The sequence below is a fragment of the Bos mutus genome, chromosome 4 (genome assembly GCF_027580195.1).
Source record: "Bos mutus isolate GX-2022 chromosome 4, NWIPB_WYAK_1.1, whole genome shotgun sequence".
NCBI lineage: Eukaryota > Metazoa > Chordata > Mammalia > Artiodactyla > Bovidae > Bos > Bos mutus.
The window spans coordinates 7,501,076-7,526,159 of record NC_091620.1 but is presented as its reverse complement, the minus strand read 5'-3'; the positions used below and the strand labels follow the sequence as shown (position 1 = coordinate 7,526,159).

Here is a 25,084-nt window from a genome sequence, read left to right as displayed (position 1 = left end):
TTTATTTTTTTGGGCTCCAAAATCACTGCAGATGGTGACTGCAGCCATGAAATTAAAAGACACTTACTCCTTGGAAGGAAAGTTATGACCAACCTAGATAGCATATTCAAAAGCAGAGACATTACTTTGCCAACAAAGGTCCGTCTAGTCAAGGCTATGGTTTTTCCTGTGGTCACGTATGGATGCGAGAGTTGGACTGTGAAGAAAGCTGAGAGCCGAAGAACTGATGCTTCTGAACTGTGGTGTTGGAGAAGACTCTTGAGAGTCCCTTGGACTGCAAGGAGATCCAACCAGTCCATTCTGAAGGAGATCAGCCCTGGGATTTCTTTGGAAGGAATGATGCTAAAGCTGAAACTCCAGTACTTTGGCCACCTCATGTGAAGAATTGACTCACTGGAAAAGACTCTGATGCTGGGAGGGATTGGGGGCAGGAGGAGAAAGGGACGACAGAGGATGAGATGGCTGGATGGCATCACTGACTTGATGGATGTGAGTCTGAGTGAACTCCAGGAATTGGTGATGGACAGGGAGGCGTGGCGTGCTGCGATTCATGGGGTTGCAAAGAGTCGGACACGACTGAGAGACTGAACTGAACTGAACTGAACTAGGATTTGTAACTGGAATCTCAAACTTAACCTGTCTGAAATCAACCTGCTGAACAATGGACCATATTTAATCCTCTTTTTCCACCCATCTTAGGGAAAGGCTATACTATTTTCCCAATTAATCAGATCAAAACCTTGAGTTATCCTTTACTCCTTTCACTCACTCATATCCAGACTGTCAGTAAATCCTGTCAGCTGTATGTGACATCTTCAAAATACACCCAAAATTTGATTAATTCTCATCACTATGATCACCACTCTAGTAAATTCCAATGCTAACATTACTTCTCTGGTAAGAACTGCTTCCTAAAAGGTCTCACTACTTCTGCCCATCATCTAATTTGTTTTGTTAAAATGCAAAGTCAAGTATTAACAGTAACATTTCTCAAAGCCCAACAATATTTCTCATTAATCTCTCACTATGAATAAAGGTTAAAGTTCTTACAAAAAAACAACACAATCTCCCATCACCACCTCTCTGACTTTATTCCCTATACTCTCTTCTTCACCCACCACCTTATACCAAGCAGCATATAATCTGGAAAAAAAAAACAAGAGTAGAGGAAAGGTTGGCAAGAGTTTACTTTGTAAACACTATTATTTCAATATGAATACCACTTACACAGAGCAAGAAATTTCATTTGAAATTTTATATGAATACCAGCAGTATTTACTTACTGTGGAATGTCAAAACTTATGAGGTATTTTAATCCTTTAAAAAATAAATAGGTAATGAATCTTCCCAGAAAGCTCCACAAACTCAGACAAAAATATTACATACCATTTCAAGAGTATCATGGGCCTCCTTAGAGCCCACTTATGAAGCCTCATCTAAGAAAACAAAGAAATACCAAAAGAATAGAGCATGGCAATAAAAAGGACTATAGACAGCAAGGCTTAGCTGAAACAAAAGATTGAGAATGCCAGGGCATAGAAGTTACTAGACTTTTGAATGGGATTTTAAAAATTCCTTTTGTTTTCTCTTGATATAGCAGATTCCTGGATTACCTACCTCATAAGCAAACACATGTTTAAACTTAACCTAAACCACAATTCTAGAATCTTATGAAAGTACAAAGGTTTTTCTGACTTGGTTGAGTCCTAGGCATCTTGCCTTACTTTTATCTCTGTTTCTAGACACCTGAATCCTCAGAAGCTGCATTCCTCCTCTACCTCAATCTGGATTCCAATCCTAACTGCATCACTAGTTTATATGTGTGTGCATGTGCATATCAGTCGCTCAGTGGTGCGTGCGTGCGTGCGTGCATATCAGTTGCTCAGTGGTGTACGACTCTTTGCAACCCCAGGGACTGTAGTCTGCCAGGTCTGTGTGTGTGGTGTGTGGTGTGTGTGTGTGTGTGTGTGTGTCAGTCGCTCAGTGGTGTCCGACTCTTTGCGACCCCATGGACTGTAGTCTGCCAGGTTCCTCTGTACATGGAATCCTCCAGGCAAGAATACTGGAGTGGGTTGCCATTTCCTTATCCAGGATATCTTCCTGACCCAGGGATTGAACCTGGGTCTCCTGTGCTGGCAGGCAGATTCTTAACCACCTGAGCCACCAGGGAAGCCCTAAATTACACTATTAAAAAAATGACAACTTGTTATCAACAAAAATATGTAAAGGAATAGGTCACTGGTACTGAAGGTAACATTAAAAGAATTCTAAGTTGTTCAGTGCTAGTCAATGTTAGCATTTGTAAGTATGTGTGTATATATATGTATATGTATGTATGCATATATGTGTGCTGCTGCTAAGTCACTTCAGTCGTGTCCGACTCTGTGCGACCCCACAGATGGCAGCCCACCAGGCTACCCCATCCCTGGGATTCTCCAGGCAAGAACACTGCAGTGGGTTGCCATTTCCTTCTCCAATGCATGAAAGTGAAAAGTGAAAGTGAAGTCGCTCAGTCATGTCTGACTCCTACTATGTATGCATGTGTATATGTGTATATATATATGTGTGTGTATGTGTGTATCTCAAAAGGAAGAATTCCTCACCAATAAGTTTTACACACCATCCCTATCACTCACACAAAGGATTATTGGAATGTGGTTAAACTCCTTGAATTTCACCATTCACTTAGTTAGTATTATTTCCACACTATAAGCAGCAATGATAACACTGACCATCAAGCTCACGTGAGTTATGGACAACTTTTTGTTACTTGACTATCATGATTATTTAGTTTATCAGACTTTAAGTTTTTGGCTCCTCTTTTAAAGGCTCAAAATCTCATTTTATTATCACATGCATGTGGGCATGCTCAGTCGTGTCAACTCTTCACAATCCCATGGACTACAGTCCACCAGGTTCCTCTGTCCATGGAATTCTCCAGGTGAGAATACTGTGAAGTAGGCTGCCATGTCCTCCTCCAAGGGATCTTCCTGACCCAGGGATCAAACCTGCATCTCTCTTGTGTCTCCTGCATTGGCAGGCAGATTCTTTACAACTGAGCCACCTGGGAAGCGGCATGGGCCTAAATAAAGCCTGACCCAGCATTTAGGAAGTCTAGGGGGGAAAAAAAAAAAAATCACTGAAACAGATACAAAATGGCTCTAAATTAAAATCCCTCTATTTGGCACAGTGGATAGAGAAGCCTGGTGGACTACAAATCCATGGGGAAGCAAGAGTTGGACACGACTGAGTGAACACACACATCCACATACAGACATAATGATAGATAAATCTTTAAATTTCCTATGGTAGAAATATTTGCTCAAAAATATATTCACAAAGTACTTTTATTACACTTCTATAAACCAGTCCTCAAACAGTAGTATGGATACTGGTCAATTTTTCATTGTAGATCTTTGTTAATCTATAATAAATCCTCAGAAGCTATGACAAATTAATCCTTTAAAGATTCCATCTGGAATATATCCCATGCCTGTAAGTCATTCTTACTTATTTACAATGACTTACTTTAAGTCATTGTTTTCTTATAGTTTCTAAAGCAAATGAAGTAAATACTGAAACAACTCTTTTCCTTTCCTTGAAGAATTTTTTTAAAGGGAGTGTAGGAATAAGGATCTTATGACTAACAAGAGTCTGCTGAAATCCTCCTCTTAATTCATAAAACCAAGATATTACCAAAAAAATGTGGATCTTTATCACTATATGTTGTAAGTATTTTACTTCAAGGATCTCTGACCCGAAAAGTCAGATTTTAATTTTAAATGTCTCTGCTTATACCAAGTTCTTAGGACATCTGCCTATTATTTGAATATTCTCATTTTCCATTCTCAAATATCATGGGTTACAAAAAAAGAAAATCTTTCTCTTTTGTTACACATGTACTTTAACCTATTTTATATAGGCCACATTCCATAATAAGCAACACAGAAAGCACTATGAAAATTCCTTCTGCTCCTTGATTAAGGAAAACTTTAAATGTTAAAGTAAACCACATTATTTTCATATTTAAGAAAAATAGCATTTTATCTAGGAAATAAAAGTAGCTTTCCAAACAAACACTCTTTTTTAGTATTTTCTTAGCAATTTTTAAAGGAGGACCTAATAATATTTTCATCGTGACTAAGAAAAAAAAGGAACGGCATTATAAATTCCACTGTATGTTCAAAAGAGGAGAAAAGCTACTGTAGACAATCTAAATACAAAATTTTACCTCTTTTTTCATATAAATTTAACTTTTTTGGATTAAAAAAAATCAACATATATAGATCTGGTTCTCTGAGAAATAAGCATATGCATTATTTATTGAACTCTCAGGTAGAAAAAAAAGATGCTTAAGACTACAGCTGAGTCAAACCTATTTCTGTGGGAAGGAAGGGGTTTGGGAAGAGAAGCTAAGACTAGGAAAGCAAATTCCTATGCCTCAAATGAACCTTTTCCAAAGAGACCCTAATAATACTAAGCAAACTCACAAGTTATTCTACAAATTTAGCAGTGGATTTTAAATAAAATATTATAATTTCTCCTTTTACTTATAAAACATGTGTGATAATGTTAATGCCTAGATCATTATTATCTGCACTGCAATAATTTTTTAAAATTATGAATCAAAAAGACTATTCCTGGAGAACTACTGTCAGCATAACACAATACTAATAAAACAGAGTTTCTATTACAAGTAAAATATTATTTGGGTGAATATTGGCATTTTATGTGGCAAAGTTTTTTTAAAAACTAAATAAAATAAAATTATACAGAATTCTTGGTATTATTTGCTTCTCAGGATGGTAATTTGAAGCCAATTATAATTTTAGCATTAACCTCTAAATATAACAGTATTTAAGCTGTTCTAAGCTTTAGAAACCTAGGGAAAATTTGTATTATCAAGTTACAGAAAATTAAAAAGGCAAGAAAGATTAACTAAAATAAATTATTTATACACCTGGGGACAGTGTTTAGCAATTAATGGATCTACCAACATTAGGCTACCTAATTTTATATCCTCTCCCTTTAAAAATATACCTTAATTTCTCTTTTACTACAATTCCCATACTATGGCATTAAAATATTGTAAAGTTAAAAATAAAATAATATATATAAATGCACTAAAAATCAAGAAATATTCCAGCTAACTGTGAAATCAAGCACATATAAAACTATACACACACACACATAAAGGTCTGCACAATACATTTCTTCTAGGTTTTCTAATTTCATCTGTGCAGCAGCCTCCCCAGGCTGATGTGCCATTGCCTGGTTTTGGTTATATCTGAAGCTAATGCCTATTTTCTTTGATACCTGGTTATGGCCAATAACATGTAACCTCTGCAAGGAATGGAAAGAAGTATATATATTCATGAGTATCTGATATTTAATCATGTATCATTTTTAAAAAAATCTGCTTTCCATTCGAAGTAGTCCTTACCTGTCTGGACATCAATAACCATCTGATGACCTCCCCTCATTCCTGGCCGGTTATCTTCTCCATCACCTGAAGTAGAAACAATATATTTTTTAAAAGAAGTAACAACTACATATCCAGAGTAACTTCATTCATAAGTCTGTAATGAGTACTGAAAATAGCACACACTTATTCCTTCAATATTAAGAATAAGAGGACTCATAGAAGAAATAATATTACTTATAACTAAATTTATAATAATTATTTTGCTCTTTTTTTCTAATTGCTGGCTTTCAGGCTCTTAATGTACTGGAAGCTACTTTCAACTTATTTAGAACCAATGCCATTAAGCAGCAAAGACATAGGATATTCCAACAAAAACATAAAATCTCTAAACTAGTGGAGTGACAAAGTGAAGGTGGGAAACAATTACAGAACTAGACTGCAGGTCTTATAACTCTAGGCATGGTTTATTAGTAAAATGAGCAGTTTTATTTTTATTATTTTTTAAAAATTATTCTTATTTATTTGGCTGCACTGGGTCTTAGTTGCAGCATGTGGGGTTCTAGTTCCCCGATCAGGGTTCAAACTCAGGACCCCTACATTGGGAACATGTAGTCCTAGCCACTGGACCACCAGGGAAGTCCCTAATGAGCAGTTTTAAAGTTCATTAAACTAGCTACTGATAACTATGATGCTATCAAGTTTTACATTAATGATAATTTCCTCACTGTATATATTTTGTTTTCCAATATTTCAGAAATCAGTTTCCACATAATCCACTACTTTGAGTAGCACTGTGTGACAAAACGTAAGATTTGCTTTCTTTTGACTCTTATTTACACATCACAGAGCTTAATAGGCAGGTTTAAATATAATCAGTGAAGGGACTTCCCTGCTGATCCAGTGGTTAAGAATTCGCCTTCCAATGCAGGGGACGTGGGTTCGAACCCTGGTTGGGAAAAGATCCGACATGCTGCAGGGCAAGTAAGACGGGGCACAAACTACAGAGAAACCGAGCGCTGCAACGAAAGATCCCTCATTCCACAACAAAGATCTGCGAGACACAACTAGGACCTGATGCAGCCAAATAAATAAATACAATGAGTGAAAATTTTAAACTTCAGTAGGAAAAAACTATTATTCAACTTTAATCTTACTTTATATCAGATCCTACATAAATGAAGATAAACTTTCATTTCCATGGTTCAACAGCTACAAGATTCTAATGCCTTACTTGATGTAAACTTGAAAAACCTGAATTTTTCTTTGCAACTCTCCCATTAATTGAAATGTATTACGTTAGCTAATAACTTTCCCTGAACCAGCCTTCTCCTATGTAAGATAGGGACCATCCAAGTTTCTACTGATTTCACCGGGATACTATGAAAAAGACTGAAATGTCAGTTCTAATATATTATACATAAGATGCAAAACTGAAGCTATATTCAAGCACTAATCAATCAGAAGTTTCCTGCAAATTCTCTCTCCTTTTTAAGACAGGTTTAGATTCTGCAGCTCATTACTGTAGAAGTTTTGCCCTTTTCTTCCTTCTTCTCTCCAATCAGTAAAGTCAGTATTACCACTTTCAAGAACAGATTAACACTAAAATAAATTTATTGTCAGTATGCTTGCATTTTATATATTTAATCCATTAGCTTTCAGATATACAGCTGCAATCTGTTTGTTTGCTACCACATGTAGCAAACACGTGGTAGCATGTTTGAAGAAACATGCTTCTTCATCGTTGAAGAAAATTACCTTGTGACTGATAAAACAGGAAAATGATGCCAATGTAACTCAGAACTTATGGAGGTTCATAAGCAATTTTCTCCAGTATATTGATGTTTAACACTATCTGGGAAAGCTTTCTCAGAAATAAAACGAAGGCTGTGACAATGTATGAAGACCAGAGGAAGAAAGCTGAACATCCACAGAACTGCCTTCCTTTACCATAAGTAGTTGCATTCAAGAACTGCTACACTTTCCATTATGTTAACCATCTGACAAAGCAGTGAGTGCCAATGAAGGAGTGACAAAAACCTCTCCCATATGAAAAAACAGGTCAATGAAGAATATCACACCCAAGATCAGATTTTAAGCTTTGATAAAAATAGTCTTCATTAGCATCAAATGTCCTCTAGTGCCTATAGCTCAAAGAAAGAGTGTGTGACGCAAGGTTTAAAGCTCCAAAATCACTGGGATGCTTAATATAAACGCCTATATTTAACTGTTGTTGTTCAGTCACATCAGACTCTTTACATACTAGCATTTATTCTTATTAGAATTACTACACTAGTTTTTAAAAAGCAGAGACATTACTTTGCCAACAAAGGTCCGTCTAGTCAAGGTTATGGTTTTTCCAGTAGTCATGTATGGATGTGAGAGTTGGACTGTGAAGAAGGCTGAGCACCTAAGAATTGATGCTTTTGAACTGTGGTGTTGGAGAAGACTCTTGAGAGTCCCTTGGACTGCAAGGAGGTCCAACCAGTCCATTCTGAAGGAGATCAGTCCTGGGTGTTCTTTGGAAGGAATGATGCTAAAGCTGAAACTCCAGTACTTTGGCCACCTCATGCGAAGAGTTGACTCATTGGAAAAGACTCTGATGCTGGGAGGGATTGGGGGCAGGAGGAAAAGGGGACGACAGAGGATGAGATGGCTGGATGGCATCACCAACTCGATGGACGTGAGTTTGAGTGAACTCCAGGAGTTGGTGATGGACAGGGAGGCCTGGCGTGCTGTGATTCATGGGGTCGCAAAGAGTCGGACACGAATGAGCGACTGAACTGAACTGAACACTAGTTTTTATTAGTATCTGGCTATTAAGTTCCACAGATTTAGAATGGTATGTCCCATTTCTACCTCTCACATAAGTCCTATGAGCTTTAGTGAGCAATTTTGCAGAATTTAAGGTTTTCTAGGGACACACGTTTGGCATTATAATACCATAACCTATAATTTTACAGAGTCGCTATATAAAAGCAGTTTGTGCTGCTATTCTGTGTAAATAATTCCCAACCTTCTGTTATAGCCATAAAACGAAAAGATTTAAGAGAAAAACTTAAGGTAATAAAATACCTCTGCCACCTTGCTGAGGAGCCTTTGTCTGTTTTTAAGCACCTGATTTTCATTAGTAGGGTACAGTGAAACTTGAGCACAAATGAACTGGAACATTAAAGCAAAGCACCCACAACCTAGAAGGTCAGACTCACCTTTGGTGCTTTTGGGAATGATCTGACTCCATCGTGGCTTATATTCCTGCTGACTGATATACTGATTGAACAAGCCATCTGCAAGTATTAAAAGAGAAAGAATTACATCTCAATAGCTTACACTTTTTATTATAGCAAAAAAGACCAAAATGTGGAAGCCTACATTAAAGAAAATCACTAATATGACACTAAAACAACAGCACATTTTTATAAAATGTCACTTTAGCTTTTATGCTACCTCAAATATAAATAGCAAAATATAAGTTGACACGACCATGTACACAAATTTTTTCAGTGGCAGCTCATACTAAACTTACTAAGTTCTCCCCATTTTTGTACTATTATCCCAAAATCTAGAAAAGGAAATGGGAGATCCAGCAACTTTGGACTAGGCTCTTGTATCTTCGGGAAAAAACAAAACTAGTCCTTTAAAGTGAAAATACCACTTTTACAGTTTAAGTATAAAATTGTATAGAGATAAAAGAACCAGTAACTGTAATAGTATATTTATTGAATACTAAACATTAGAAACTGTGCTATCTTATCTGATTTAATTCTAAAATCAACTTTATGAATTACGCATTATCATCTTCATTTTATAAATGTGGAAATGCGTACTCAAGAGTAATGAATGAATTTAATCCAAATAACAGAGCTCTTAAGTAGTTGGGCGGGGACTCATGTTTCACTATGCTTTACTTTCTTCCTTTAATAAATTCTAAATCTCATTCTTAACAGGAGTTGTTACAGTATAGTAGCTAGTTATACTTGGTACTATGATGGTCTACACTAGGTACTATGATGGAGACTGAACTCCCCACATACATCCATTCTACTCCAAATTATTATCAAGTCCTAATCCTGTGCCATTCAACAAAGATTAGCTTAAGAATGGTATGAAAGCAATCCCTGGCTACTGAATCATGAGGATCTCCTGGAGGGTGGGGGGGGGGTGGGTTGCTTTAGGGAAATATTTTCTTACTTTTAAATGAATATACAGAGAAGGAAGGAAAAATCTACTTTTGTCCCCCTGGAAATCTTTATATCAACATGCAAATGTACATAACTGCTACATTCAAGAATGAAATCAACTCTGTAATGATGACAGGACAGAGAGAGAGAGAGAAACTCCATCACTGAATCCACTAACCATGAAATCTACCTTACCTCTGGACTTGTTATATGATAAAACAACATTCCCTTACTTTTCAAACTAGGGTTTTCTTTTACATGAGCTCAGATTATAATTTACAGAGTTACCTTTCCTGTAAATTCTGTCATTTGACTCTGATTTCAATCTGAATAAAGGATTTCCTTTTGCTTCATTTAGCCACTGAAAGCAAATACTTTTGCAAAGAACTTATAAAGAAAACTGTCTGTTCTTTCTGACTTGTATACTTGCCAAAAACTGTGTAATTTACAGAACCTCCCTAATCTCTTTCTTTTCTGGGCAATTATGAAGCTCAATTGCTACCACACCCTTCAGCTTTCAAGTCCTTTCACAGGGCTTTGAGAAGAAAAGCTCTATCTCATAAACTCAACTAGTTTCTTTTTCTTTGCTTGTGGACTTTAAAAAATTACTGCAAAAAGTAAGCTCTCTCCTTCTTAAATAAGCACTCATAAATTAGCATTTATATTTTAAATGTTAAAGTAAGGGGAACAAATAGATTTCCAGCATGTTTTATTGAGTGTTTCTATCAATATTATCTACTCCCATAGGTTTTCATGACAATTCTTGCCCCATCCAGTCTATTCTGGCCAATAGTATTTTCCTATTACAAAAGTGGGAAATCTTTTGTATTCCAGACAAAATGTTGTGGTGCTCCTACTAACAATAATGATAAGATGATAATAAATATAATAATTACAAATTCAGGAATAAAACAGTACAGTTTAGTTCATTTTGTGAAAGGCACATAAAAGTTAAATGATCCTGTTTACGGTTTGTCTTGCAAACCATAAACAGGGCAAGATAAAATTATTTAAGATGAATAATGATTTTAAAATATTCTACATAATGGCTAACTGAAGAGGAGAGAGAGGAATAAGTAAAAGATGGAACTATACAGAGATAAAGAGAAAACTGAGGGAGATAAGAAAACGGCAGAAAAACACAAAGCAACAATAGAGACAATTAGAAAAGTAATAAATTTTCTATTTTTGTGTGTGTTAGTCACTCAGTCATGTCCAACTCTTTGTGACCCCATGGGCTGTAGTCCACCAGGCTCCTCTGTCCATGGAATTCTCCAGGTATGAATACTGGAATGGGTTGCTGTTCCCTTATCCAGGGGATCTTCCCCACCGAGGGATCGAACCCAGGTCTCCTGCATTGCAGGCAGATTCTTTACCATCTGAGCCACCAATGAAGCCCAAGCCAACACAGGCGACATAAGAGATGCAGGTTCGATCCCTGGGTCGGGAAGACCCCTGAAGGAGGGCATAGCAACCCACTCTAGTATTCCTGCCTGGAGAATCCCATGGACAGAGGAGACTGGCAAGCTACAGTCCACAGGGCTGCAAAGTGTCACACAAGACTGAAGCGACATAGCACGCAATTGTCATATTACTTAAGTCTCCAACAGTAATTTGTTACAGGACTTTTGATAAGTCAAGGAAGTTCCTCATCTGTAAAACTGATGTTTAAGAGTTGGACAGAGCCTGAGGTTCCTTCCAAATTCTGCCATTCTAGGATTCATCACTGTTAGAACCAATACATTTATTTACTCCAACTGTGTGTGTCTGGCTGATTCCACCTTATCTTCACCTTAGAAAAGTCTCCATCTCCTCTTTCTCCTAAAAGTCTTCTGTGACTATTCTGAAAAAGAAATCACAATCCACTGGGGGAAATTCTTCTAAGAGCTCCTAAGGTAGTGATCATAGGAACGGTTATAATCAGATGAAGGACTTCCTGATCTTTAAAGTCATTCTGAACACTGGAGGTAAAATTCTGTTTCTTCAACCAATTCTTCTATTCTCACTCTTAACTAACCTGAAAAGCTTACAAATACTTTATCCAGCAAGGGCTTCACAATTTCTCTTCTATCAAACACAACTGTCTTATGAGAATATTGTCAGGAATTTTTCAAAATAAAAAAAGCAATTCCCAAAACAATTCTTACGTAATTTTTGTAAAATCAATTTGTAAATACCACACACACACAGAAAAACACACAGTGACGTACATCAAAAACGTAAAAGTGGCGTTCTTTGATTGGCAGGAGTAGGATAATTTTGATTTTGGTTTTTGCCTTTGTATTTATTTGTTTCCCCCCTGCCTTTTTTTTTTTTTTTGCATTGAGCACGATTACTATCAGAAGAAAAGCCACAAAACAACTAGATACGTGGATTTTTTCTCAAAACTTGGGGAGAATTTTGCAACATACTGTATTACCAATATAAACCATTTTCACATTTACTTTCCTTACCCCTGAAATGTCTCTTCTTCAAGGCTCACTAGACATATTCAGTTTCTACAAGCAGTGCTTTGTACATTGACATCAGCTTGTTTTAACAAGGACAAAGAGACCTAAGTATGCACAAAGGATTTATATTCAGGCATGCAGATGAACTTATTTCCAAAATTTAAATATTAAGTACTCCAAACTTAAAATTAGACATGATGATGATTTTACTCTAGATACAGTTAACCTTCTTTTGAATAATGACAGTTAACAGTATAACATTAGAGATGCTCAGTATATAATAAATGCTTAGAATGGAAAAAAGAGCAAGAGGTGGAGGGACTTTCCTAGCCACATGGCTGACATTTCCTTTGAGTCATCTTATTGTTACTAAGTTCCTTACATTTCAACAAACTGTTCATAAAACTCCTACTTCCAATGAAGTCAATTTCTAGTACATGATGGCTCCCTGACAAGTCACGCCATCTTGCAAAGCAGTCAAGCAAATATTTAAAAAAACATTGTTTGGGGAACTGTTTAATTTGCTTCCTTTATCTGAAATAAATCCCTTTTCTCTTCAGTAGTCTAAAGGTCACACAGTTCTCCTTAGTATCTCTTATTCATTCTTAGAGACTATCAGAAAACTTGAAGTTACTTCAATATAGAATTATCAAACCTGGAAGCAACTCTTTAAAAAGATCTTACCAAAGAAGAGTTGACGTTTATTGCATACTTACTGTGTGCAAGACACCAGAAAGGTTAACTCATTTACTCTTTAAAATAAATCTGCTGCGTCACTTCAGTCATGTCCAACTCTGTGCAACCCCATAGACGGCAGCCCACCAGGCTCCCCCGTCCCTGGGATTCTCCAGGCAAGAACACTGGAGTGGGTTGCCATTTCCTTCTCCAATGCGTGAAAGTGAAGTCACTCAGTCGTGTCCAACTCTTAGCGACCCCATGGACTGCAGCCTACCAGGCTCCTCCGTCCATGGGATTTTCCAGGCAAGAGTACTAGAGTGGGGTGCCATTGCCTTCTCTGAAAATAAATCTATACAATGGTTATTACTAATTATTGCAAAGTTTAGAAAATCAGGTTCAGAGAAATTAGTAAGCCCAAAGAATCTAAACAAAAAGGTAAAAAGTCCAATTCCAAAGTCTAAAGTATTTTCAACTCTTTATAGAGAGCATGTAACTAAAAATAAACACACACATATAACTAACACAAATAATAGTTTTTATATTACACTATCAGATTAAACACTGTAGTAAAATACATAACAATATACCTATTCAATAACACTTGAAAAAAAGCAAGAGTCTGGGCAACAAAACTCACCACACCAGATTATTCTACTGCAATACTAAATGTTCTAATAAAAGAAGGATCAGTTCAGTTCAGTTCAGTTGCTCAGTCGTGTCCGACTCTTTGCGACCCCATGAATTGCAGCACGCCAGGCCTCCCTGTCCATCACCAACTCCTGGAGTTCACTCAAACTCACCTCCATCGAGTTGGTGATGCCATCCAGCCATCTCATCCTCTGTCATCCCCTTCTCCTCCTGCCCCCAATCCCTCCCAGCATCAGAGTCTTTTCCAATGAGTCAACTCTTCGCATGAGGTGGCCAAAGTACTGGAGTTTCAGCTTTAGCATCATTCCCTCCAAAGAACACCCAGGACTGATCTCCTCTAGAATGGATTGGTTGGATCTCCTTGCAGTCCAAGGGATCCTTAAGAGTCTTCTCCAACACCACAGTTCAAAAGCTTCAAATCTTCAGTGCTCAGCTTTCTTCACAGTCCAACTCTCACATCCATACATGACTACTGTAAAAACCATAACCTTGACTAGACGGACCTTTGTTGGCAAAGTAATGTCTCTGCTTTTGAATATGCTATCTAGGTTGGTCATAACTTTCCTTCCAAGGAGTAAGAGTCTTTTAATTTCATGGCTGCAATCACCATCTGCAGTGATTTTGGAGATCCCCTCAAAAAAACTCTGACACTGTTTCAACTGTTTCCCCATCTATTTCCCATGAAGTGATGGGACCGGATGCCATGATCTTAGTTTTCTGAATGTTGAGCTTTAAGCCCACTTTTTCACTCTCCACTTTCACTTTCATCAAGAGGCTTTTTAGTTGCTCTGCACTTTCTGCCGTAAGGGTGGTGTCATCTGTGTATCTGAGGTTACTGATATTTCTCCCTGCAATCTTGATTCCAGCTTGTGCTTCTTCCAGCCCAGCATTTCTCATGATGTACTCTGTACAGAAGTTAAATAAGCAGGGTGACAATATACAGCCTTGACGTACTCTTTTTCCTATTTGGAACCAGTCTGTTGTTCCATGTCCAGTTCTAACTGCTGCTTCCTGACCCGCATATAGGTTTCTCAAGAGGCAGGTCAGGTGGTCTGGTATTCCCGTCTCTTTCAGAATTTTCCACAGTTTATTGTGATCCACGCAGTCAAAGGCTTTGGCATAGTCAATAAAGCAGAAATAGATGGTTTTCTGGAACTCTCTTGCTTTTCCCATGATCCAGCGGATATTGGCAATTTCATCTTTGGTTCGTCTGCCTTTTCTAAAACCAGCTTGAACATCTGGAAGTTCACAGTTCACACACTGTTGAAGCCTGGCTTGGAGAATTTTGAGCATTACTTTACTAGCATGTGAGATGAGTGCAATTGTGCGGTAGTTTGAGCATTCTTTGGCATTGCCTTTCTTTGGGACTGGAATGAAAACCGACCTTTTCAAGTCCTTTGGCCACTGCTGAGTTTTCCAAATTTGCTGGCATATTGAGTGCAGCACTTTCACAGCATCATCTTTCAGGATTTGAAATAGCTCAACTGGAATTCCATCACCTCCACTAGCTTTGTTCATAGTGATGCTTTCTAAGGTCGACGTGACTTCACATTCCAGGATGTCTGGCTCTAGGTGAATGATCACACCATCGTGATTATCTGGGTCATGAAGATCTTTTTTGTACAGTTCTTCTGTGTATTCTTGCCACCTCTTCTTAATATCTTCTGCTTCTGTTAGGTCCATACCATTTCTGTCCTTTATCGAGCCCATCTTTGCATGAAATGTTCCCTTGGTATCTCTAATTTTCTTGAAGAGATCTCTAGTCTTTCCCATTCTGTTGTTTTCCTCTATTTCTTTGCACTGATCGCTGTAGAAGGCTTTCTTATCTCTTCTTGCTATTCTTTGGAACTCTGCATTCAGATGCTTATATCTTTCCTTTTCTCCTTTGCTTTTCATTTCTCTTCTTTTCTCAGCTATTTGTAAGGCCTCCCCAGACAGCCATTTTGCTTTTTTGCATTTCTTTTCCATGGGGATGGTCTTGATCCCTGTCTCCTGTACAATGTCATGAACTTCCGTCCACAGTTCATCAGGCACTCTATCTATCAGATCTAGGCCCTTAATCTATTTCTCACTTCCACTGTATAATCACAAGGGATTTGATTTAGGTCATACCTGAATGGTCTAGTGGTTTTCCCTGCTTTCTTCAATTTAAGTCTGAATTTGGCAATAAGGAGTTCATGATCTGAGCCACAGTCAGCTCCCGGTCTTGTTTTTGCTGACTGTATAGAGCTTCTCCATCTTTGGCTGCAAAGAATATAATCAATCTGATTTCGGTGTTGACCATCTGGTGATGTCCATGTGTAGAGTCCTCTCTTGTGTTGTTGGACGAGAGTGTTTGCTATGACCAGTGCATTCTCTTGGCAAAACTCTGTTAGCCTTTTAGAATCGTTCAATTATGTCACATTAATTACAATTTAAAGGAAAAAAATGTAATCTCACTCTTAAATAAAAGACCTATTGGACACTGAAGCTCAAGTTTACTTATGTTTCATTTTCTCTCTGCACCACTGGTTTGCCACTACTCCAGATCACTTTCTTATCTGAACTATTCATGTCAGTTGGAAGTTGTTTCAGAAGACAAATGTGGCTAGTTGATAAGCTAACTGTTCTACCAAAAACTAAAACTAAAACCAAACCAAACTCAACCACAACACCTCTTTTGGAGAAATCATGGCTTACCATAAGACATAAAAGCTAGAAACATAATTCCAGCTCTCTCATACCTCTCCACACTCAACTCTAAATTCTTGTACTTTCATTTTTTAATATTAAACTATCTCATGACTCAAAATTTTAAAATTACTTAAAATGTTAAATTTTGCAGAGAAACATGATAAATTAAAGATTACCCTCATTTATTAGAATACATATTATTGCCTACTGCCAGAGAAACTGGGTTATCATTAAATAGTCCAGATCAGATCTGAAGCAAATTGTATTTAGTAGCTATTTTCAATGAAATAACATGCTTAAGAATCTTCTTTCATGTCCTCAAAAAGAAGAACAGTAATATAAAGTTTAATATACTGTTTTCTTGGTGAACAGTCATTTCAAACCCATAGGAGACATGCTAACGAGACTTTATTTTTTAATAGACTATATTAAAATTTTTGAAATTAAACAGTCATAAGCTTGAAATACTTGAGGTGATCAATAAAAATGCTACAAACATTATTAAAGCAGGATAAAGTGGGACTTCCTGGCTGTCCAGTGATTAAGATATCACTCTTCCACTATGGGAGGCATACATCTGATCCCTGTTCAGGGAACTAAGATCCCGCATTAAAAAATAGAAAAAAACAAAAAGGCAGGATAAAGATTTTTTCAAAATATATTGCTTTCAGTTCCTTGTTGTAATGTTAAAGAACTCCTTTCAAGATCTAATAACAAATGAAAAGTTTACACCTCTGCTGCCCAAATAATTTCCCCATGTTTCCCAAATTTCTAATTCTAGAAAGGTCTTGCTTAGTTAATAAACCTTTTGTCTGGTATATTTACTTGTATATATTCTAAATGATTGAACACAAACAACTGAGCTTTCTACTGAAACAATGACATTCTCATCTACAAAACTATGAAAACAACTGTTATACTATTTTAAAAGTCCCCAAAACAAAAAAAAAAGTACAGCATTTAAATGTCTAAGAACTACTTAAGCTTAAAAGATTATTTTCATATTTTAACAAGTCAGGCAGTTGCTAATATTCTTATATGTCTATTTTTGACAAAAATCTAAAGCAGGAAATCAGAAGGGTCTGCCAAGAATGAACTATCCAAAAGAACTGAAAATATGACTTTGGAGAAATCACACTAAGATCTAGTTGCTAACAATTCTCAAACTATTGAAAGTCTCCCAGCCCAATATCATCCCATTTTTTCTCTATGATTACGACTATAATAAACACATTTCATAAAGTCTCAACCAGGCACAAACTGATTCTGTCTCTAAGAATGAATACTCTTTTTAAAAGGACATGGTTTAAAAAAAAAACACTTAGGAAGGAAATTTTAATCAAAAGGAAAACACTATGGTCAAACCTCATCCAAGGTTAAAACAAAAAGTACTGAATACAGTCGTAGGGCCTACATTCAAACTTTTTTTTAAAATATAAATTTATTTATTTTAATTGGAGGTTAATTATTTTAAAATATTGTATTGGTTTTGCCGTACGTTTAAACTTTTATCAAACTGATTTTTTACCAACACAGAAATTTTTTTAAAAGATTAAAAATTCACTTATAAGTACAGCATAAAAAAGTTTTTGATAGTTCAAGAATAATAATGGATGGGTAAAACAGATTTTTTAAAAAAACTATGCATTTCAGCAGTTTGATCAAATTCTGATAAGAGAAATACATGACTTATAAAAATTTACATTACAACAATAAATACTGGGGAAACTAAACCAGTAAATATTTACTTGGATGGCAAAGCACAGTGGTAAAGTGAACAGACTTAAAATTTAGCTCTGCCACTTACTAAGTACACTGTTTTAGGCAAATTACTTAATCAATAGCATCTATTAAATTGAAATAACAATACTTGCCTAGAAAGTAGGTATGAGAATTAAAAAAATTAATTCATATATAGTATTTATTATGTATTAAAAAGAAGAGACATCAATTTGTCAACAAAGATCTGTATATTCAAAGCTATGTTTTTTCCAGTAGTCATGGATGGATGTGAGAGCTGGACCATAAAGAAGGCTGAGTGCTGAAGAATTGATGCTTTTGAACCATGGTTTGGAGAAGACTCTAGAAGTCCCTTAGACTGGAAGGAGATCAGTCAATCATAAAGGAAATCAACCCTGAATATTCATTGGAAAGACTGAGGTTGAAGCTGAAGCTCCAATACTTTGGCCACCTGATGTAAACAGCCCACTCATTAGAAAACATCCTGATGCTGGTAAAGACAGAAGGCGGGAGGAGAAGGGGACGACAAAGGACGAGATGGTTGGATGTCATCACCAACTTAATGGACATGAGTTTGAGCAGGCTCCAGGAGATGGTGAAGGACAGGGAAGCCGGGGGTGCTGCAATCCATAGGGTTGCCCAGAGTTGGACACGACTGAGCAACTAAACAACAACACAGTATTTATTACAGTAGATGGCATATTTGCCTTTGATATAATAATGATATTGATATAATAATTATATAATATAATAATATAAAAAATGATGCAATATTTGGAACTATATATGGCAGAAAACTAATAATTTTTTATACACAAAATAAGAAACATGGCATAAAGGCAAACAGTAATTAAGAGATGGAGGAGCAACTGAAGTGCAGGAATAATTCTGAAAAACTAGCTTGAAAGAGCTAGTTTGAAGAATGAGTTGGAAGCGAACAGTGATAAAAAGGTAAAGTAATCAGGGAAGGCAAATACAGCACAAACATAAGTACAAAGGCCCTGATGGTTCAGATGGTAAAGAATATGCTAGCGATGCAGGAGACTCAGGTTCAACCCCTGGGTCAGGAAGATCCTCTGGAGAAGGGAACAGATACCCACTCCAGTATTCTTAACCTGGAGAATTTCAAGGACAGAGAAGCCTGGCGGGCTACAGTCCATGGGATGGCAAAGAGTTGAACATGACTGAGCAAATAACACACACAAATAGCTGATTCAATCTGCTGTACAGCAGACACTAGCACAACATTGTAAAGCAACTATACACTGCTGCTGCTGCTGCTAAGTCGCTTCAGTCGTGTCCGACTCTATGCGACCCCACAGACAGCAGCCCATCAGGCTCCACCGTCCCTGGGATTCTCCAGGCAAGAACACTGGAGCGGGTTGCCATTTCCTATTCCAATGCATGAAAGTGAAAAGTGAAAGTGAAATCCATGGGATTTTCCAGGCAAGAGTACTGGAGTGGGGTGCCATTACCTTCTCTGAACTATACACTAATAAAAACTAATTAAAAAAAAAAAGACATGAACGAACAGGAGTTGGGGAAACAAGTCATGTTTCAGGAAGCAGTCTAGTGGAAAAAAAAGAGAGAGAGATTTTGCATTAGGAGTACTGTTGAGAAGAAACAATATCCCAAGAGAAAAGCAATACCATAAGAAAAAATCTTTCTGTTCTAGAACACAGTCCTAAGAGCCTATTTAAAACAGGAAAAATTTATTTCTTTCAAAGATTACTAAACGTCAAAAACAAGCAATTTAAGATTTTTATGAAGATATAAAAAGGAAAAGGAAGAAAAAATTTTGAAGTGGCAAAAAAATCTGATTCAACATCAAAATGTAGTCATGTAATAGATGAAAATGGCCAAATACTTTTCCATGAATATAAAAAAGTAAGAAACTCTCTTATACAATATTAGCACAATTAGAGATACAAACAGAAAACAGAGATATGGAAAAGATAAGGTATGAGAACAAAGGTAAATAAAACATGAATGTCAGAGTTGAAGGAAAAAAGGAAGGAAAAGAAGAATACATAACAGAAATGAAGATCAAAGTAAGAAAGAAAACATGAACAATATAGTAATGGAAATGAGATAAAGATATTAGAGAAGCTTAAAAAATTAAACATAAATGTGCAATTAAAATGAGAAAATAAAAGAAATGAAAGATAGACAGGCAATGTACCTTTAACTTGAAAGAAAACCAAAATACATAATAGTTAACAGGGTCACCATAGTGGAGCTGCCCTATTTATATAATTATAAAATAACCTAAAACAAAGGTATAGCTAATATATTTGTATATTTAAACAGCCACAGGAAAAAAGACAGACTGCAGCTAAAAAAGCAATAGTTGAAACTGCCAATAATGAAAACTGGTAACACCCAAAATGTACTTGAAGAAAATAACTGTCAATCTAGAATTCTATGCAAGTTAAATGTTAGTCACTCAGTCATGTCTGACTCTTTGGGACCCCTTGGACCACACCCTGCCAGGCTTCTCTGTCCATGGAATTTCCCAGGCAAGAATACTGGAGTGGGTTGCCATTTTCTCTAGAATTCTATACCCAGTAAAATATCTTTCAAGAAAAGAGGCGAATTTTCAGTCAAACAAAAACTGAGCTAATCTTCATTAGAAGAAATTCTAAAGGATGTGCTTAAGGCAGAAGGAATATGATCTTAGATATAAAGTCAAAGATTCAAATTGCAATGAACAGCAAAAAAAAAATCAGTAAAATTTGATTAAATTAATGGATACTATAAAATCAAGATTAGAAGATTAGTAATGTCTTCTAGGATCTTTGAACATAGTATGAAAATAAAGAACAATAGCATATGAGCTGGAATGTAAGTAGATGGGAGTTGAAAATCTATTACATTCTTGTATTGATACATTTTGTTAAGTATTTATATTTGTAGTCATTTACAGATTCACCATAAAAAAATATAAACAGGCTGCACTACTTCCAAATAAATAAAGAAAAAATAGAAAGGTTAAAAGTTTAAAAAAATAAGAGACAAGAACCAAAGAGAAGAAATAAAGGACATGACAAAATTTTTCAGTAAAATGGTAGGATTAAACTCATATATTTACCACTAATTCAATCAAGTAAGTAAATTAATGTTCAAATCAAAAGAAGACAGATTAAAAAAAAAAAAACTAAATTTATAGGAGATGCATCTCTGAAAAAAGGATACAGAAAGCTTGAAATTAAAACATGGAGATAGATATGCTATGTAAACACTTACCAAATAAAGGCAGTTATATTAATGTAAGACAATCTATGCCTTAAGGTAAAAACATTACTAGAGATAAAAATATACTTTAATATAAAAACTTTCATCCAAAATTAAAAAATTAAAAATTTGTGTGCATCTAGTAATATAGCTTCAAAATATACCAAGCAAAAGCTGACAGAATTATATGAAGAGAGAATTCCATAATCATAGCTGGAAGTGTTAACACATTTTTCTTAGTAATTGAGAGAATCAGATAAAAAACCTTACTAGGAAAGCAGACTTATACAACATGATAAGAAAACTAGACTAACTGGACTTAGATAAAACATTGCACCAACAACTAAAAAATTGGATTTTGTCTAAGTGCACATGTTTATAAAAATTCAAAAAGTAGGCAATATGGTAAGTCTTCTCAAATTCTGAAGAATTGGAATGTGCAAAATATGTACTTTGACCACTATGCATGTAGTTAGATAGAAGTAACGAAGAAAAGAGCCAGAAAACCTTTATGTATTTGGAAATTAAACTATATTTCTTATATAACTATGACTCACAAAAGAGCAGTATCATTTCCTAATGAAATTAATGAACTGGATAAAAATGAAAACAATTTATAGCACAATTAAAAAATAAGAAGAGGGAAATTTATGTCCTTAAATGCATGTAACAGGAAAATAACAAAGTCTGAAAATTAAAAAGCTAAGTATCCATCTCAGTAAATTATAAAAAGCATATTAACCTCAAAGAGAAAAAGAAGACAATATTAAACACAGAGTATAAGTCAAGGACATAAAAGTTAATATAAAGAATCAACAAACCAGTTGGTTCTCTCAAAAGATAAATTTATGGTAAAAGTAATGAATTGGGGAGGGAGAAATAATTCATAAATAACAAATATTAGCATATTTTAAGAAATCCTACAAACATTAAACAGATAATAGTGGGGTATTAGGTACAGTTTCATGCTAGTAAGTTTGAAATTTTAGGTGATCTTATTAAACCTCAACCAACCAACCAAACAACTCTGAATAGTCCTATAAAGTTTAAAGAAATTGAAGTGGTAACCTAAAACTATTCCTGCAAGTAAATCTCAAGCACAGATCGTTAAATGGTAAATTCAACCAAGCATCTGAGAAAGAAATAATTCACATCTTACACTTATTCAGAAAACAGGAAGAAAAGGTTAAATCCTAAACATTTTATGTGAATTAGTCTAATAGGTATTAATCTAATTAGGTATGTCATGAAAGCATAAAATATATAGATACTACCCTATCCATATTTATACAGGCATAAGACTCTATAAAATATAGGAGATCAAACCAGTCAATCCTAAAGGAAATCAGTTCTGAATATTCATTAGAAGGACTGATGCTGAAGCTGAAGCTCCAATACTTTCGCCACCTGATGCAAAGAGCAAACTCACAGGAAAAGATCCTGATGCTGGGAAAGATTGAAGGCAGGAAGAGAAGCAGACAACAGAGGATGAGATGATTGGATGGCACCACCAATTCAATGGACATAAGTTTCAGCAAGCTCCAGGAGTTGTGAAGGACAGGGAAGCCTGGCGTGCTACAGTCCATGGTGTTGCAGAGTCGGACATGACTGAGCAACTGAACAACAAAAAGGGAAGTTTCTAGGCAAACAGGAAGTCTATTAAAGAAATAAATATAGACCAACATTTTCTTAAAATACAGACTATACTTGAAGAAGAGCATACTAATATATCAAATATACTAAAAGTAGTTTTTGTTTCTTCCGCCATAAGAAGTCTGAAAAATGCTTTGGATTCCCTGGACTTTCTTATGATCAGGCAGGAACTTCTTACCCTTCTCTACTATGTTTTTAATGGAGCACAAGCCAAAAAACTTTGCAGTGTTTACTTCCTTATTTGTCCAACAAATCATCATCAGTGAAGTCAGCAGCAAACTGAATAACCCTGGAAGGAATGTTTATTAACTAAACACTGTTCCAGGCCAGTGAAGTGTAAAAAAAGTATGACTTGGCTTAAGTCTCAAGCATAGTTACTACCAATTTCCCTAAACTTGGTTTCTTCCTAGAGTCAGAAGGATAAGTTAACTGTCTGCAACAGCAGAGTTACACATGATTTTAACAACTTCTCTTAAATGCTGCTGCTGCTGCTAAGTCGCTTCAGTCGTGTCCGACTCTGTGCAACCCCAAAGACGGCAGCCCACCAGGCTCCCTCGTCCCTGGGATTCTCCAGGGAAGAACACTGGAGTGGGTTGCCATTTCCTTCTCCAGTGCATGAAAGTGAAAAGTGAAAGTGAAGTCGCTCAGTTGTGTCCGACTATTAGCGACCCCATGGACTGCAGCCTACCAGGCTCCTTTGTCCATGGGATTTTCCAGGCAAGAGTACTGGCGTGGGGTGCCATTGCCTTCTCCCTCTCTTAAATGAGTCTGTTGCTAAACAGGCAGTTCTAAAACCTGTTTTTAGCTAATTACATAAAATTGCTGGTGGGTCTGTTGTTTACCTTAACAAAATATTAAATGCCATAAAAAGATTTACAACATAAATTTACTTGTGCCTTCATCTACAAAGTTAAAAAATATAAACTAATTCTCAGAAATGGTATACATACACATATATACACACACACATATATACTTTCATTAGTGGGATTTTGATTATAAGAGATTATTACATATGTTCTATTTGTATATACTCCAAAGTATATTCTATTTAAACACAGTAATCATTTATTTGAAAGTATCATCATCAATTAGATAAACAGTAACAATGCATAAGGTTGAGAGGCAGGTTTGTTATTATTACACAGTGGAGCTGGGAGCAATTCATTTTAACTTAACTTTAAATTTATAAACTCAAAGAAGGTACTGGTTCTGTTTCTCTAACTGTAAAATATTCAACCAATCCTAAAGAAAATCAGTCCTGAATATTCACTGGAAGGACTGATGCTGAAGCTGAAGCTCCAATACTTTGGCCACCTGATGTGAAGAGCTGACTCATTGGAAAAGACCCTGATGACTGGGAGAGACTCAAGGTGAGAGAAGAAGGGGACGACGGAGGATGAGATGGTTGGATGGCATCACCAACTCAATGGACATGAGTTTCAGCAAGCTCTGGGAGCTGGTGATGGACAGGGAAGCCTGGCGTGCTGCAGTCCATGGGGTTGCAAAGAGTCAGACACGACTGTGTGACTGAACAAGAACAACAAATCTGATAAGTGACTGCCTAATAATAATGAAAGATAGTGATAAGATTAAAATATATGAAAAGAGCACCAGGAAAGTTTACTATTCTTTGTTTCTATTAAAGCAATAGGATTTCTATACAACTTTGCATCATTTCACAAGTTTTATACTGAGCATTAAGCTTTTTCACTTACAGTGCTTCTGACTCCAAATGTGTGGGTTTTCTCCTTACACCAAACATTTCTCCAATTCTCTGACTCCCACTTGATATCCAACAGAGATTCAATTCAATTCTGACAGTATCTACTTGGAGTTAGTGTCAGATCTCATAAGTTAAAGGACTTAGTCTGACAAGACTATCCTCACTTCAAATTCCAATTGTAAATTCCATGCCACTGGTACTTGTGACCTACCAGCTGTAAATTGGGGTTTCCCACAGCACCGTTCAGAGTCAATGAGTCTACAGCAATCACATAATTTAGGAAAGCACTTTAGTTACTATCACTGGTTTATTATAAAGGATTCAAATCTGAAACAGCCAAATGGAAGAAAAATGTAGGGCAAGGTACGAGGGTGGGGGGTGTGTGTGTGTGTGACTGGAAGTGTGTGTTTGTGTACCTTCCATACCCTTCATGCCACGCTCCCTAGCACCTCAATGTGTTCATCAAACTGAAGTAATCTGAACCCCACTGTTCTGGGCTTTTGGCAAGACACCATTAGGTGGGGATGACTGATTAAAACATGGTTTTAGGTGACTGAACACCATCTTTGACTCTGCTTCTCTCCCCAGAGATCAGGGATGGGGCTGAATCACATGGTTTGATTTTTATGGAGATCTGAAGTTACCTAGGGACTTCAGCACCAGTCATCTCAGCATACAA

General features: G+C 36.3%; 1 protein-coding gene across 8 annotated transcripts in view; it reads right to left on the bottom strand.

Annotated features, from left to right (window-relative positions):
- The window catches only part of MKLN1 (muskelin 1), a 392,319-nt gene that overhangs the window by 96,666 nt on the left and 270,569 nt on the right, over positions 1 to 25,084 (bottom strand). For all 8 annotated transcript variants that reach the window (XM_005902205.2, XM_070369015.1, XM_070369017.1 and 5 more), the window contains 2 exons: positions 8,632 to 8,709; positions 5,444 to 5,509 (listed from right to left, as the gene is read on the bottom strand). In XM_005902205.2, coding sequence (XP_005902267.2) covers positions 5,444 to 5,509; positions 8,632 to 8,709 — 144 coding nt within the window. The remainder of the gene's footprint in view (positions 1 to 5,443; positions 5,510 to 8,631; positions 8,710 to 25,084) is intronic.